At 46.6% G+C, this 15,706-nt stretch overlaps 1 protein-coding gene across 1 annotated transcript; it reads left to right on the top strand.

Annotated features, from left to right (window-relative positions):
• The first annotated feature begins 634 nt into the window (after positions 1 to 634).
• On the top strand, positions 635 to 14,337 carry LOC117587927 (protein scabrous). Its single transcript, XM_034278917.1, has 4 exons — positions 635 to 1,606; positions 4,248 to 4,644; positions 11,812 to 12,357; positions 12,467 to 14,337. Exons 1-4 carry the CDS (start codon positions 1,122 to 1,124, stop codon positions 13,385 to 13,387), a joined length of 2,349 nt encoding a protein of 782 aa, XP_034134808.1. The 5' UTR covers positions 635 to 1,121; the 3' UTR covers positions 13,388 to 14,337.
• The last annotated feature ends 1,369 nt before the right edge of the window (positions 14,338 to 15,706 follow it).

Genomic DNA, 15,706 nt, shown 5'->3' with positions numbered 1-15,706 from the left:
GTTTTCGCACTTTTACGTCTGCCTATAGGGCAGCAGCCGTGGCCTAACATCTGCCGTTCGTTGCTGCGGCTGGAGTTGTTGTCCTGTCTGAATGTTGATTCACCGCAAGCGCGCCATGTGTCAGAAGCAGGAGCAGCAGCAGCAGCAGCAGGACGACCAGTCACGACCATATGCATACGCCATTTTTGCTTACTTTCGCTGGGTCTCTGACTGAAGGAAAGTCTTCAAGCTAAATTCGGAACGAAACATACTCTACAGATCTTCATAGAGTTGAGGAGGCGAGCTCTAGCCTTTATTTCGCAGTTGGATTGCTTTGCTCTTTTTGTTTTGTTGGGCTCGCTCTCTTAAGTGTGCCAGCAGCTGGCTCTTTTCGCCCACGCTTGCCCAGGAACGCAAGCCTAAAAGGTGTATTTCCGCTCTTCCAATCGCCCATTGTCAATGAGCTGCGATGAGAGCTCTCTGCAAAGGCCAGCCCTTGATTAAATACACCTTGGCACGAAACGAACGGCTGCTGCTGCTGCTGCTTGTTGCATGCTCTTCAGCCATAGCTTCTCTCTCGTGTGCGGCTCTCTTAGCACACCAGCCGAAGCCTGGCTTCGGGCACGAACCAGCCGCGTATAAAAGGAAGATCCAACGACGCGGCGTTCAAGTCCTTCGACGACCGCCGCGCTGACTAGTTCGTTTGCCTTGGAGCTAATCGACTCCACATACCATAAACCAAACGTATTAAGAGTGAAGCGAGTGAAGAGTACATTTATTTGGTTTTTAGTGGACTTCGTTGTGCCTCGATTCGGGTGGCCAAACAGTGCACAGCAGAGCGAAAAAGAGGGAAACAGAAGGAAACAAGTGCGGTGTTTGGCGGCAGAAATAATTGTAACATTGTTTGCCAGCGCCTTTATAGGGTGTTTAACTTTCACGCCCTTCCCCCATCGCCTTCTACCCTCCTACCCCAACCGAAAGTCGTTTGTGTCGGCATGCGTGAGAGCCATTTGCATAAATTCCACGTCTGACTTCGAGTTTTTTTCCGCGGTGTGAATGAGAAATTGCCAGACATTTCAGAAACCAGGAAAAAAGCAAGAGAAAGTTTCGCATAAATAAGCATTTAAATTGCCCCTGCAACAATGCCTGCCACCAACATTTTGCGGCTAATTCTATTGGCGGCGGCATTGAGCCGTCCCGTTGTTGCAGCTGCCACTGCCGGCGTGGTGCTCAGCGATGTGAACAACATGTTGCGTGATGCCGCCCGTACCACTTCGGAGAACCCGCAGAAAGCAAAGGACAGGAAGGAGCAGACAGTGCCCTCCAGTGTGGAACTGCTGCGCTTTGTGGAGGATGCCGAGGAGGGCGTAGAAAGCGAGGACGAGAGCCTCAGCTCCCTGGAAATGCTCTCGAGCGGACAGACCCTGCCCCAGACTGCCCAGCACACCACCGCCTCCTTCAAGCTGGACGATCAGGTGCGCCTGCTCTCCAAGCAGCTGAATGCCCTGATAATGCGCCGCCGCGAGGATTACGAGATGCTCGAGCACAATCTACGCAAGTCCCTAAGGCTCACAACGGATGCGGCCAGCGCTGATGCCGATATGCGGACTGAACTGAACAAACTCAGGTACATACAATATCATTATGTCTAGCCAAGCCATTAATCAGGATAACTCCGAGTTGCATTTGAATTTTTAATTAGTAGTCCGTGCAGTTGCTCAATGTATTTGCCGTTAATTTGTGGCCCCACAGGGAGAACTCTAAACAAACTTGCCCCGAGTCACGTATAACTTTGTCGTGCAACTTTTACCTAGTCTAGTTGGGAAATTAGTACCCTCCAAAGTAGGCAACAGTTTTCACGTTACGCTGACTTAAAATTTTTCCAGTTGCCCAAGTTTTTGTGTGCAAAATGCGAAAGGAATGCCAGGAATGTCTCCTTCTAATGCAAACAAATCTTGGCAGGGAGGAAGGAGCTGAGAAATCTAATCAGAGCTGAGCCACAACGAGCCAGGAGTCCATTCCTCTGTCCATGAGCCCAGCCCAGCCCAGGTCAGCGCTGCCCTGCCCTGCCCAAGTTTGCGTAGTATTCGTGATTTGTTTTGTTGTCCGGGGACTGAGGCTGACTAATAATGATTGTCTCATCGAGCAGAACACACATACATCAGTGCCCCATCTCTCCTTGGGCTGCCTCTGTTCCCTTGGCCGTACCGTATCCGTGTCCGTATCCGGAGTAAAAAATACGAAAGATGGCACACTCTTAATTTACTGTACAAATAGCCAAGGTTAGTCCGTGGTTGTTGCTGTCGTGGACATCGTAAACTTTGTCAGTGACACCGTAAATAATTCAGGACACGCGCACACACACGGAACGCACTCGTATGTGCCACGTAGAGGCAGGGAAGGAGCTCCCTGGACAACCGCCAGTCAAACGTCATGTCAACTGTGGTTTATGTGATACACTGGCCACACACTAAGCCAGTTCCCAGTAGCTGTTGTCCAGTGCCACAGCCCCACATCATTATCTGATGAGACTGTGTGGTGCGTCCTTTATGCTGTGCGCCCTGTGCCCTGTCCTGTGCTCTTCTGAGGAGTAGATTTGGTTACATTTGATAGCTTTCGCAGTTGCCCGATTGGAGACCTGCAGCGGAGTTGGGCCCCCAATTTTGGTAATTAAATTGTGACCAGTAATTTCGCTGATGCGAAATCCAGTGTGGCTGTGGATGTGGCGGTCGATACCATCAGCCATCGTCAAATCATTCCCAACTGCAGCTGCAGTCAGCCAAGCAGTGCATGTTGCGTTTTCAATTTTCTCGCTTGTCGTTGACAGCATTTTCAATTTTCACCTGAATGGCGTGCCCTGTTTGGCTGTGTTTTTTTCTACATCGTCTCATGGCTGATGGAAAATCCGTGTGGCAGTCAACCGAAAAACCCAATTCATGTTCCAATTTGTTTGACATTACAACAGTTTCCAGTTGTAAGGGTGCTTCCGCCCCTCCACCCTTCCATCCTTTGTTTTCAAATACTGAGAGGACTAAAAAGCAATTCTTTTTTTCTGGTTTACTTTGATAAACATTGGGAAATCCATTGGAAAACTCCTAAAAAACTTTCGGACACCCAATACTCGACTATGCTCAGCAACAGCCCTCCCCCGCTTTTTTAATTAAATATTTAAATAATTATGATAAAAATTGTATTGTCAAAGCGTCGCCAGCAGCAACAGCGGTGGCAGCAGAACTTTTACCACATGGGCAGCAAAAGTTTTCAAAGTTATAAAAATAACAACAAAAAAAAGTCACACACACACACACGCTTGGAAACAATTTTAAATATTGCGTATACGCAGGCGGAAATAAAAACTGAACCACATTTAATGTATGCACAAGCCAGAGAAAAGAAGCGAAGAGCAGTGCTACCCAAATTTTCTTTTTGTGTCGTGACTTTCTTGATGAAAATTTCATGTGGTTTGCTCCTTTGACAGAGGAAACCAGGAACAGGAAAAGGAGAAGGAGCAATAGCAGCGGGAAAGACAGAACAGGCCGGAAAGGCAGCTGCAGCAAAGCCACCAAAAACAAAACTTTTTACCTACACTCTAGAATTGTTCTGTTCCTGCCGCTCCCTTGTTTTGTGGCGACTCCTGGTGCTGCTGCTGCTTCTGCTTCTGCCTCCACTTCCACTTCCGCTTCCTTCCAGCTGACTTCTTTAATTGTCTGAAATGCCACAAAAATGCGCTCAAGCTCTTCTTTCTTTGCCAATAGCTGCCACAAGTGCTACAACATTTTCGCTTTCAACATTTAAACATCGTTTTACCCACCAAATTGCTGCTGTTTGTGGCTGCCACTCTCATCTCGTGTTTTGGATTTTTGGTTAAAGTTTGTTTTGTTTTGTTTTGTTTTGTGTTTGCTAGCAATTTTTTCTGTTATATGACTTCTGTGATTTCCATTTGCAACGGATGTCGGGCGCCGTCTGGCTATGACTGGATTTATTCCGAAAATTGAAAATAGAAAATGCGCAATGATCGGGGGGAGTTCGGAGTGGTTTTAGCGGGGCGGTGGAGCTTCATTCTATGGCGGCTAAAATCCCATTAGCGGACCACAGGCAATTAGGTCGCCTGTCCGCTTGAAATTGTCAATTTAAATTAGATTCCCGGGTGTGGGGCCAGACAGAGCCGCAATTATAATGTTACGCACAGGCATCCTGCTCCTGCCGCTCCCTACGCTGCTAATTAAACTACTTTTAATACTTGATTTTCGATTTTGTGCACTCCACAGAGAAGAGGTGGCTAGCCTGCGCGGCTCCCAGGGCAGCAACAAGGAGCGCCTCACCGTCGAGTGGCTGCAGCAGGCCATATCCGAGATACGCAAGCAGCTGGCAGAGCTGCAGCATACTGCCGGCAACGTGGCCAAGGACGTGCAGCAGCGCAGCGCCGGCTACGAGGATCTGGCCACCATCCGCAACGATTTCCAGCAGATCAAGCTAGAGCTGGCCGCCCAGCACGAGCGACAGCAACAGACGGAGGTGCTCGTCCAAGAGCTGCGCGAGGAGATGCTCCAGCAGGAAGAGGACTACCAGCACGCCCTTTCCCGCCACCAGAAGTTAAACCCCCAGCCGAACTCAGCCAGCATCGAGGAGGAGAGTAGCAGCAGCAGCAGCACCAGCAGCCAGGAGGTGGGTGTACACTTTATGCTAATGATCAGATAAGCACGCAGGGCCCGTCCAGGTGGAGGACCCTGGTTTAGGGCCTCGCTTTAAGTGCGGGCCCCATAAAGCAGCCACCAACCTGGTGGGGCATTATCTGGCCGTTTTATGCCTTATTTTATACTCGAAGCCAGCTCGGATGGGGTGCAGCGGGTGGCCTGTGGCGTGTCCCATCATCATGCGGCACGATGTGCTAACGAGTCGCGTTGAGACGGGTCGAGAGCCGAGGCCCAGCCCTCTGCCTCTTGTTTTAATGGCCTGGCTGTGGCAGTGTGGCAGTGCCACATGCGTTGCCCAAATTACTCATACGCAGGACGTATGAAGTCGTATTTAATATTTAATGCGTGGCACTCAGCGGCCCCTCTAAGCCAATGAAGCCCTTATTGGCCATGTGAATCATTTGAAGAGATGACTGAAATTGAAGATCTTTCAGTTGGGATCGCTATATGGGGGGATTCGTTGCAACTGAAAATCTAGGCTCCATGAAGCTGGAGTTTTCAAACAGTCGATTTCCTTGCACCTTGTTAATTATAATTAATGTCAACAAAGGGGCAACATCAGGAGCAGCAGTAGCATCGCCCACAGACCGGACAGTGAAGGAGGCAACAATAATGGCAAAAAACAAAAGCAGCTGCTAACAGGTAAAGAGGCAACCGAAAAGCAGGGCTGCACGGCTGCTGTTGCTGTTGCTGTTGGTGTGCACCGGTTGCGGGGCAACGGGGCAACAAGCTCCCCAAGTTGCTTCATTAAAAGGATTATGCGCGTCGGTCTGCCCCAATATGAGGATGCCGCTGCGTCAAACGACCGTCAGCAAAATATGTCAGTGGGGCCCTTTTCCCTTGGGGGGGCAAGCTTAAAACTGGTTTATCTGCCACCACCTGTTCTGTAGCCATCGCTGCTGCTGCTGCTGTTGCTGGTGCTGGCCCCAACCATTCCCTTGCTCTTAGCCTGCCCCACTTTGAAGTTTAGCTTGAACGAAATTTGTTTGCTTAGACGAATACTTTGTCTTGCTTTGTGTCCGCCACACACAAAAGCCAAGAAATTTCATTGAGCCAAAGCAATTACCCGTGAATGAAAGGCGAAATAGAATTTGTAAGCTAAATAATAAGGAAACAACAAAATGGAATACTTTTGGTGCACTCCCAAACGTTAACTCCAATGAAAATAATCCATATCCAATGGAAACTGGATCCGAAGCTAGCAAGAACCCTAGATAAATTGATGAAGGATGATCGTCTGGTACAAAAGAAGGCACGGCAAGTCATATTCGTCTATCCTTTCACATCGTTTCATAAGCCCATATACCCTGGATCTCCTCGTGCACGGGGTATATCAAATGGGGGATTAAATGTTCAGCCAGGCAGCTTAAGCGGCTTTCGCCGGACCTTCAACGCACACGCAAGCATCAATGAGGCCTCCATCTAAGTGTGTGTGTGTGTGTGTGTGTGTTAATGTTATGTGTGTGCATGTGTGTGTGTGTGTCCATATTATTAATGGGATGGGAGCAGGGGTGCTCTTTGCCAAAAATATATAACGAAATTGCTGAAAATTGCAAAACAAAAAGCAGGAAATCACCTTTTAATCGCCTTCAATGGGGATGGGCAGGGAGCAACACAGAGGGGGAACACAGAGTCGAAGGTTCTCTCCCCTCCTGCTGGTCAGTGGCAAGTGGTCCAGCGGCCAGCTGCTTCAGAAACTGGCTTCTGAGGGACGGACTCTTGTCGTTGCCGCCTTTTGTCTTACCAACTTTTGGCAGAGTCAACCGATGGAGTGGGAGAGGGACAGGGAGTAGCAAAAAAAAAAGAGTCAGACAGCTGAAAGAGAGAGAGAGAGAGAGAGAGGAGGGCTAGCAGGAGCGGCAGATGCTCTCAAGTGTCTCGATAATCAGTTCTCTCCCTTGCTGCCTGGCTTCCTTTTGTGCCCACTCCCTTTCATTCTCTGTTGATTTGATCCTTTCCATTATGACGAAATTACACTAATGCACAGCAAAGGGTTCTTTGATTAAGAAGAAATGCTTGAGACAACCACGCAGCACCTATGAGGAATATTACGTTCCGATTTATATAAAGCTAGAACACAAGCTAGAGCTCGATTGCACTTTATTGATCTGCCTTTAAAATAATGAATAATGAATGAAGTGTATCAATAGCTTCGGCTTGCGATGTTTGCCAACATTATCTGCTTCCCACCGACTGACAGACAGACGGGGAATCGTTGGAGGTGAGCAGGACGGACACGAACATCGAAACCTGTTCCTGGAACTTTCCCATAAGACACAGACAAGAACCACGAGCAATTTTTTGGAAACTGTTATTATAAAAGCGCAACAAAGCAGAAATTAGGTTAAATTAGAACAAAGAGCAGGCAACAGCACACAGGGAGAACAGAGAAGAGGATGGGATGGGATGGGATGGCAGCTTGGGAACCGAAAGCAGCTCAAGTAGAACCACCAGCAAAATAAATAAAAATAATATAAAACAACAACAATAAAATTGTAAAGGTGGCTGAAAAAAAAGCTCAAAATTCGTTGTGTGTCTGGATAAATTTAATCAACTTTTCTTTATTTGATTAAATGGAAAATGTGGCAAAGAAAGAGAGAGAAATTAAGGGAAATGTGTGGGAAAAAAGTAGAAAAAATTAGGAAAATACAAAAAAATATGCAGAAAAATAACCGGAGAGAACCTTTTTGGATTGGAAGGCAAATTGTAGCAAAAATGTTGGTCAAGGACAGAGTCAAATGCTAAGAAGAAAATCCATAAACAGAAATGCGCAATAAATAACATAAATATGTGAAAATTATTTACAGGAACTGTGTACTTAGCATATCAAAAGATAAAAGCTAAAGCTCTGCAGATTAAAGCGAACCTAAACTCTTAACCCAAGGGTTCGTTCCGTTCGGGTAAATAATTAATTAAATAAATTTCCTCTTAAATTGGTTGTGGTTGCTCTTTCGATGGCAGTCAACTCCTTTGATGGGTATGTACCAGGGCATAGGTACCCTTATTGACCCTAATCCTAAGACTTTGTACATACATACTACTCCTTGACCTCGTTCTCGTTCTCGCTTTCGTTCTCGTTCTCGTAACCGTATACCCACTTACCCATCAGAGGTGATGTCGTTTGAGCTCTAATCGATTCCCCTGGTCAGGGGTCGTTGTGTTCCGAACAAAGGACACATCTGCCTGTGACAGCATGGCATTGGCTATAATCTGACAACTCTAATTGCAAATTTCTGCCAAAGATATGTCTAAACACAGGCACCAGAACATGCCCAAATGCATATGCATATGTACATGTGTATGTACATATGTTATACAAGAAAACGCGTTGATGAAAGCTGTCACTGGCAACAGTTGTCGAGAGAGAGAGAGAGAGAGAGAGAGAGAGAGAGAGAGAGCGTGTGCCCAAAAGAAGACACAAAAAAAGAAAGGAAAAGGCAAATGTTTATCATTGGTTATTGATGCTACCATAACTGCCACAAGGAGTGGGAAAGAATAGAATCTGGGACATGCTCAGGCTCATATGAGGGACTTGCTGTTAAATTAGCAAAGCAAACAAATGCGCGGCCGTCAGACAGACAGACTAACAGACAAACACGACAGATAGGCAGATATACATACATATGTACAAGTGTGTGTGTATATATAGAGGCAGCAGCAGCAGCATCATCCTAAAGCAGAAACAGGAAGGAGCAGAACGAGACGAAAGGAACGAGCCCCATGAGCAGGCCTGAGACACGGCAGGCATTTCGGCGTTTGCTCCCCCGGCTCCCCACACATACACCACACTCCGTTCTCAGGCATTTTTACCTCATTTATGTTGATATTTGTTTTGCTTTTGTTTCATGTTACGTTCCATTCGCTCCCTGGTCGCTACACTGCGAGCAAATATTCACTATTCTACAGTAAAGTGTTCCAATCCACTCTTCAATCTGAGAATACTGAAATCTTCCAATCCAATTTAATCCCAATAATATCCACTAATATTTTACGGTCTCTCTTATGGCACGGAAACTTTTATCGCTGGTTTCTCTCAGTGTAGCCGTCCTCTCACTGCTTGGCCCCCTATTGTTTCTGTTTCTGCTGTTGTTTCTTCTGCTGCTGCTGCTGCTGTTGTTGCTGGCAATTTGTTTGATTGTTCTAGAGGTTGTTGTTACGGCTGCTGCTGCTCCTAAGGTGCCCCACACCACCTCCTACTCCTGTACATATTTATGTGTATGTTTGTAAGAGTAATACCTACAAGTGTACATACTTGATATTTATTTCATGAGTCGAATTATCTTTATTGAAACTTTTGGCGTGCACTTGAGACACGATTGGGGCTGGGGCTGGGATCGGAATCGGTTCTGCTTGAATGGATATATGATACCAGCTGGGGGAGTGGGGGAGAGCGGATCTGCATGACTCGAATTGCTTTTCAATTTCGAAAAGAGTTTTTATGCATTGAAAATGCCGTAGCTTTGCTCTTTGTGCCATACACAAGAAAATTAAATGTGCTTTTCGGCGAAATATTTGTGGGAATAATTCTAGTAGGAAATTATGCACACGTCTGCCAGTTTTATATATTTTGTTCGCCAAGGATAAGGTTGACGTTGACGTAGCCTTTGAGGTCGGGCTCTCCGCTTGGGTACAGGCTGGAGGTTGAGGTCGCCCCAGCACCGGGCCGGGCCCCCAAATGCGCATTAAGTTAATGGCATTTTGTGGCGCCCGCTTCCCTAGGAGTCTTCCACCAATCCGCCTCCCCCTCCGACTGTTGTTCCGCCCCCACTGAGCGTAACTTTTTCAAGCATCGCACAAAAGTCCTATTAAATTTTTACGACAATTCGCTGTAGAGCAAAAGCACAAGCTGAAGCAGGTCCTGATGGAGTGGCAGCAGGAGCAGACTTTTGCTCTTTTTCCTATTGCAATGCAACAATGCTCACCCCCCTGTCTCTCTAGAATAGCTGTCACGCTAATAGCAAATCCTTGTTAGCTTTCACTTAAGTACAGCATGTAAAATGTTCACTTTTAATCCTTGAACAAACCCACGAAAGAAGCTGGGGATATGGAATGGTGCAGCCTCTCGCTCTACTCACCCTGCGCGGTGTCTGTGTATGTCTGGAAATTAATTAGTTGACTCCCCCTGCTCTGCCACTCTTCCCGGGATCCGCTATCCATTTCAAATATTTATGCTTTAATTTCGATTTCAATTAACGCGACCATCGACAAGCCATCCCCGTAAAGAAATAATTGTCATTTCGGGACAGACAACCTGTCGTCCTGCGAGATATTTTAGCTGCATAAATCACATTTAATTATTGCGCTGATGGCCGGAATTTATATGCCAACTCCCTCCCCGACACGGACAAATAAATATTGAGGAAATTCTCCTTTTTTGATGGGCGCTTCCCCGTCTCGTCCAGAGTTCATATAAAACGCGAACGTGTCGTATTAGCCGCGTTCGTGACCTTTCGCATAAAACAACGTCGATGCCACCCACAACTCACAGCAGCGAGTGCAGCACCACTGCCGCACCACACTGCGGCACGTGCGTGAGGGCAAAGCAAACAGCGCAAGAGCGCGCGGGAGAGAGAGGAAGGGAGCCCCAGAGTGGCAGCAATGGGCCCGCTCCGTATTATTCGAACCTCAATGAGGCACAAACGCAACTTTGGCATAAATATTCATGAATTCGTACATATTTTCCATATTTTTTTTACAGTTGGCTTTCTGTTTGTTTTTACTTCCCGGCGACTAATTGAATTCGAGGAGAGAAATTCCTTCAAATGACGGAAAATAAATTAATTGTTAAAAGTCCGACTTTGTATATCTTTCGGGAAAAAGTCAAACACTTTTTGTTAATTTAAAGGGAAGGCCCAATATTTACTGAATGTTTTTGCACAGATTTATTGTTATTTAAAACAAGAAAACTATGAAGCCAGTGGACCAATATGTTTTCGTATTTTGTTTGGAATAATTTAATAAAAAGAGAAGGTAAAATGATCTCCAGTTATATTCTTCGATGCAAAGGGACTTCGCATAAAGAACTTTCTGTATTTTATTTGAATTATATGTATTTTAGTGATTTCCAAAGTGCAAATCTCTGTTCTCTGGTTGAATAAAAGCTTTCAATGGAGTCAGAAAAAACTCATCTTTTTTGGCTTTCACATTTTTTGCGTATGAAATGTAAAGACGAGGGAAATTATATTTATTTTCTGTACGTATTGGTGTCCCAGAGATAACCCCCTTGAATAACATAAAAAAGTTGCCAATGCAGAGAAATAATCATCAAAGTGAAAGCAGAGAAAATCCTTAAATGGAACACGAAATGATGTTCGTTTTTCTTTTTATTTCGACCCTTCTTAAAGCAGATACTCCAAGACAAGTATATCATAATTTTGCCACAGGCAGGACCTCCTTCTGGGTTGACACATTCATTGCATTCATTAGCAGCACATTTTCAGTCGAGTTTTGTCCCCAGCAGCGTCGTCCTTTATTAGTCAATTACGAGAGACTTTTCTATGAATGATGGCAGCCCATTGAGCGGAGCAGAAGTAACCATCTAATGAAAGGAAAATATAACGAAACGAGTGAGAGGGCGTAGATACTCGTACACACATAGATATCACGGCCATGCAAATCCATTCACTGCACTCCGCAGATAGTTGCTCGGAGACGGTAGATGAATGTGACCCAAATGGCATTACCTTTAGCTTACAGCTGCTTGCGCGGCTGTCACTCTGCGAAATTATTTCTAGGCATATTGTGGGTGTGTGGAAATGTATGCAGCTTCTTTTTTCCCGCAGAGGGTTGAGAGCAGCAGCAGCAGCAGCTGAAGCTTCGGGGACTTACACGCTTTTGGCGTGGCTGTGGCTGGTGCTGACATTATTGTTGCAAGCTTTTCAGTCTCCATCTTGCAACCTCCTATCCACACCTACACAAACCTCATGTCACACTGCCGCGGCTTTTGCCTGGTTATGAAATGCATTTATAATAAATGGATTTAGCATTCAATTCCCAGCACATAATCCCAGCGCACGACACATACAACAAAAGAATCTCGTGGAGCTTTGGAGTACTCTTTAGATACTCTAAAAAGCATTTGGTTCTTGCAAGCTCCTCCTATTATCCATATGTAACCCCTTTTCTCCTTTCTTTACAGCTCTCTGGCTCCAGTTCCAGCTCCAACGTCGCGCTGGCCGACCACAAACGCCGTCACTGCCGCTTCCAGAGCCAACAGATCCACGCACTGCAGCAGGCCCATCGTGGACTTCGGCGGCAGGTGAATGAGCTACGATTCCATCACATTGATGAGCGGGTACGCGGCCTGGAGGTGGAGCAGCATCGCATTGCCAATGCCAACTTCAATCTGAGCAGCCAAATCGCGTCGCTGGACAAGCTGCACACGTCCATGCTGGAGCTGCTCGAGGACGTGGAGGGGCTGCAGACGAAGATGGACAAGAGCATACCGGAGCTGCGGCATGAGATCTCCAAGCTGGAGTTTGCCAACGCCCAGATCACCTCGGAGCAGAGCCTGGTGCGGGAGGAGGGCAAGAACGCGGCTCGCTCTCTCCAGGCCATGGCCGTCAGCGTGAGCGTGCTGCAGGACGAGCGCAATGGCATCCGGAAGCTCGTGAGCACAGTGGAGAGCCTGCAGACGAACGTGGACAGGCTGCAGTCGTTGGTGAACGATGAACTGAAGAACAAGGTAGGTCCTGCTCCTCCTACTGATCTCTTCGATGCAGATTGATCGAAATTCCTTGCACACATTCTATATATTTCTTTCTCTGTTCTTTCTGTTCTTTCCTCTCCTGCAGCTCTCCCACCTGAACAAGCCCCACAAGCGTCCGCACCACCAGCTGCAGCAGCAACACCAGCAGCTGCAACAGGAGGCCAGCATCGACTCGGCCCTGGCGGAGACCCTCGTGAGCGAACTGGAGAATGTCGAGGCACAGTACGAGGCCATCATCAACAAGCTGCCACACGACTGCAGCGAGGTGCACACACAGGCGGATGGCCTGCATCTGATTGCGCCCGCCGGCCAGCACCACCCCCTGATGTCGCACTGCACCGCGGATGGATGGACCACGGTGCAGCGACGTTTCGACGGCAGTGCCGACTTCAATCGCACTTGGGCGGACTATGCCCATGGCTTCGGCAAGCCCGGCGGCGAATTCTGGATCGGCAACGAGCAGCTGCATCACCTCACGCTGGACAATTGCAGCCGCCTGAGGGTGCAGATGCAGGACATCTACGACAACGTGTGGGTGGCCGAGTATGCCCGATTCTACATCTCGTCGCGTGCCGATGGCTTCCGCCTGCAGATCGGGGAGTATAGCGGGAATGCATCCGATGCACTTAACTACCAGCAGGGTATGCAGTTCTCGGCCATCGACGACGACCGCGACATCTCACAGACGCACTGCGCTGCCAATTATGAGGGGGGCTGGTGGTTCTCTCATTGCCAGCACGCCAATCTGAATGGGCGCTACAACCTGGGGCTGACTTGGTTCGATGCCGCTCGCAACGAATGGATAGCGGTCAAGTCCAGTCGGATGCTGGTGAAGCGCGTACCTGCCGCCGAGTGTCAGGCGGCAGCCACAAGCGCTGCGGGCGCTGCGCCGTTTGCGACAAGTGCAACCTCAACCACAAACCCAGAGGCGGTGTCGGTGGCATTGGCGGCATCCACCAGTACGCCCAGTACTGTGGTGCAGTTCATTGCCGCCGGACAGGCGTAAGTGAGCTGTAAACACCCACCCCCAGACCCGTGAAGCGGGTAACGGGCACAGGGAACGGCTACAGTGAACCACCAGAGCCAGGCCTACTATAGTTGGGAGTGCACTGATCGTTTGTGGGAGTGCTGGCGGAAATGGAAGTGGAGCTCTAAAAGATCCCCAATCCTAATCCTAATTATGTTAGTGTAAAGTGGACGAATAGTCCTTGTACATAGTCTAAACAGCCCTAAGTTGTAGCATTAATCTGTCAAATGGAGCTTACCCTAGAGACGTGTGTGCGCGTAGTCAAAAGTCGATCCATCAGTTGTGTCGCCGTAAACCCAAGCAAATCGTATAAATATTCAATTCTTTGGTCTTTCAAGCAGATCTCATAGAGGCTTAAGTCCCACACAGCTCTCGAGAGAGAATGAGAGTGGGAATATCATATGAGAAGAAGCCGAGTGGAGTGAATGTCTAGACATAATCCTCCCCTGCCCCATCCCACGTAACTTAGTTCTTACCTTTAAGAGCAGCAGCTATCGACCTATTCTAGGCTAAGGCTCATCTCAGACAAATAATAAATATACTGAAATATACTGGAAATGGACATGGAAAACATGTACTTTCAGCGTCAGTTTAAGGATCTAGCTTAGGGCCCCCCCATATCAGTCATAAACAGTAAAGATATCTAGATATAACGTTGGTAATTGTAATTGTAATTGTAATTGTAATTGTTGTAACATATGTATAATGTTGGGTCCCCCCATTAATGCTTACTAAGTGTCTGCTTCAGAGTTGTAATCCCCCCCAATCGAACAACCAAACCAAGCTCCCGCCCCTAAGCAAACCAACCAACCAACGGAGTCGCATGCCAAAGAGATCAAGTCAGAAATAGTTACCGAAAACACCTACAAAAGTATGCAAATTTATACACACAAAACAAAACAAAAAACAAAAGAACGAAAACGTAAAAAATAAACACTATTTTCTGCAGTTTTGCATATACCAAAAACAGAACAAATGAAGTGAACGGAAGGAAGGAAGGATGGATGGAAGGGCGAAACATACGAGCTAAAAACATGCATTTAGATTATAAGTTATGAACTATATTATGTATACATATACATATATGTATGTATGAATACAATAATTGTATACCTTAACTTTATGTCGTGTACATTAGGAAACTTAAATTCGAAACAAAAACACACTCAAGGCACGGACCTATTTTACAAATAAATGAATTGATGTGAACAAAAAAAACTCGCAGAAAAAAAACACACAAAAAAAGAACAGAATAAATATTTTGGGAGTTTTAATTTAAGAGTAGAGCGGGGAGCAAGCGGATGGAGAGACTTCGTGAGCATGTAATTAATTAAACTGGCAGAAGGAACTCAACCCGAGCAGAGTCTAAGTAATCGACTCTGAGGCATGGCATTCCATTTCCCCCGACCATCGACTTTCAATCACTATTCTTATACTACGCTGGAGAGCTTCGCCTAGTCATGCACTCGCACACATACACATCCCCATTATGTATGTATATACGTAAAGTGAAAGATATATTTCAATTGAAGGATGTTCACGCAAGGAGTAAGATGGAATAGTTTTCTTTAGTACAGCTTTGGGCCATTTATCAGCACGGGAAAAGTTGCCAGCCAACTTTCACCAGCCAAGCTGAACTTTAATAATGCAAAGCTCTGACATTTTTCATCTTCTCGTTATATTGAATCCGCTTTGAGGGAACATGGAGCCTGGGGCCATGGCCTGACACGCTGATCTTATTTATGCATTTATTTTGTTGACACTCTGCAGTCAAAACTCGCAAAATCTGCAAATGGATAACTGTGACTGTGATGGCGACTCCATCTAGGCTTTCGACTCCGGAATCCGGTAAAGTTCAAAGCGTATATATTCGAAAAAATCGTAGCCGGAAGAAAAGTGCATGGCAATTTTGTTATGCAAATGTGCCAGAGAGCTCACAAATTGACAGGATACGCAGTGTACGTTGGGCATTTGAATTGAAATGTTAGATTTGCGACATTTATTTATAGACAGACAACAAACGAATGAGTCTCTGGGTCTGCTCCTTGGGTGAGTGGTGCCCCGAGAAGTGGCTTTTAAATTCATTTCGAGATCTCACTTGGGGTCGGCGGGTTTTAAGACAGTCTCTGGTCCATTTAACCTAAGAGCGTCTTGCAAATAAAATCCAATTTGGAGTGAGAACTCTCCACCACGAACCCACAGAAAAATAATCTAAAGCTGTCCTAAGTACCGAAGCTCTAGATACACTTGCAGAGCCATTATCTCTTTAATTTATTGGATCATTTCCAGAGACATTCT

The sequence above is a fragment of the Drosophila guanche genome, unplaced genomic scaffold (genome assembly GCF_900245975.1).
Source record: "Drosophila guanche unplaced genomic scaffold, DGUA_6, whole genome shotgun sequence".
Taxonomy (NCBI): domain Eukaryota; kingdom Metazoa; phylum Arthropoda; class Insecta; order Diptera; family Drosophilidae; genus Drosophila; species Drosophila guanche.
This window is presented reverse-complemented; position numbering and strand designations above follow the sequence as displayed.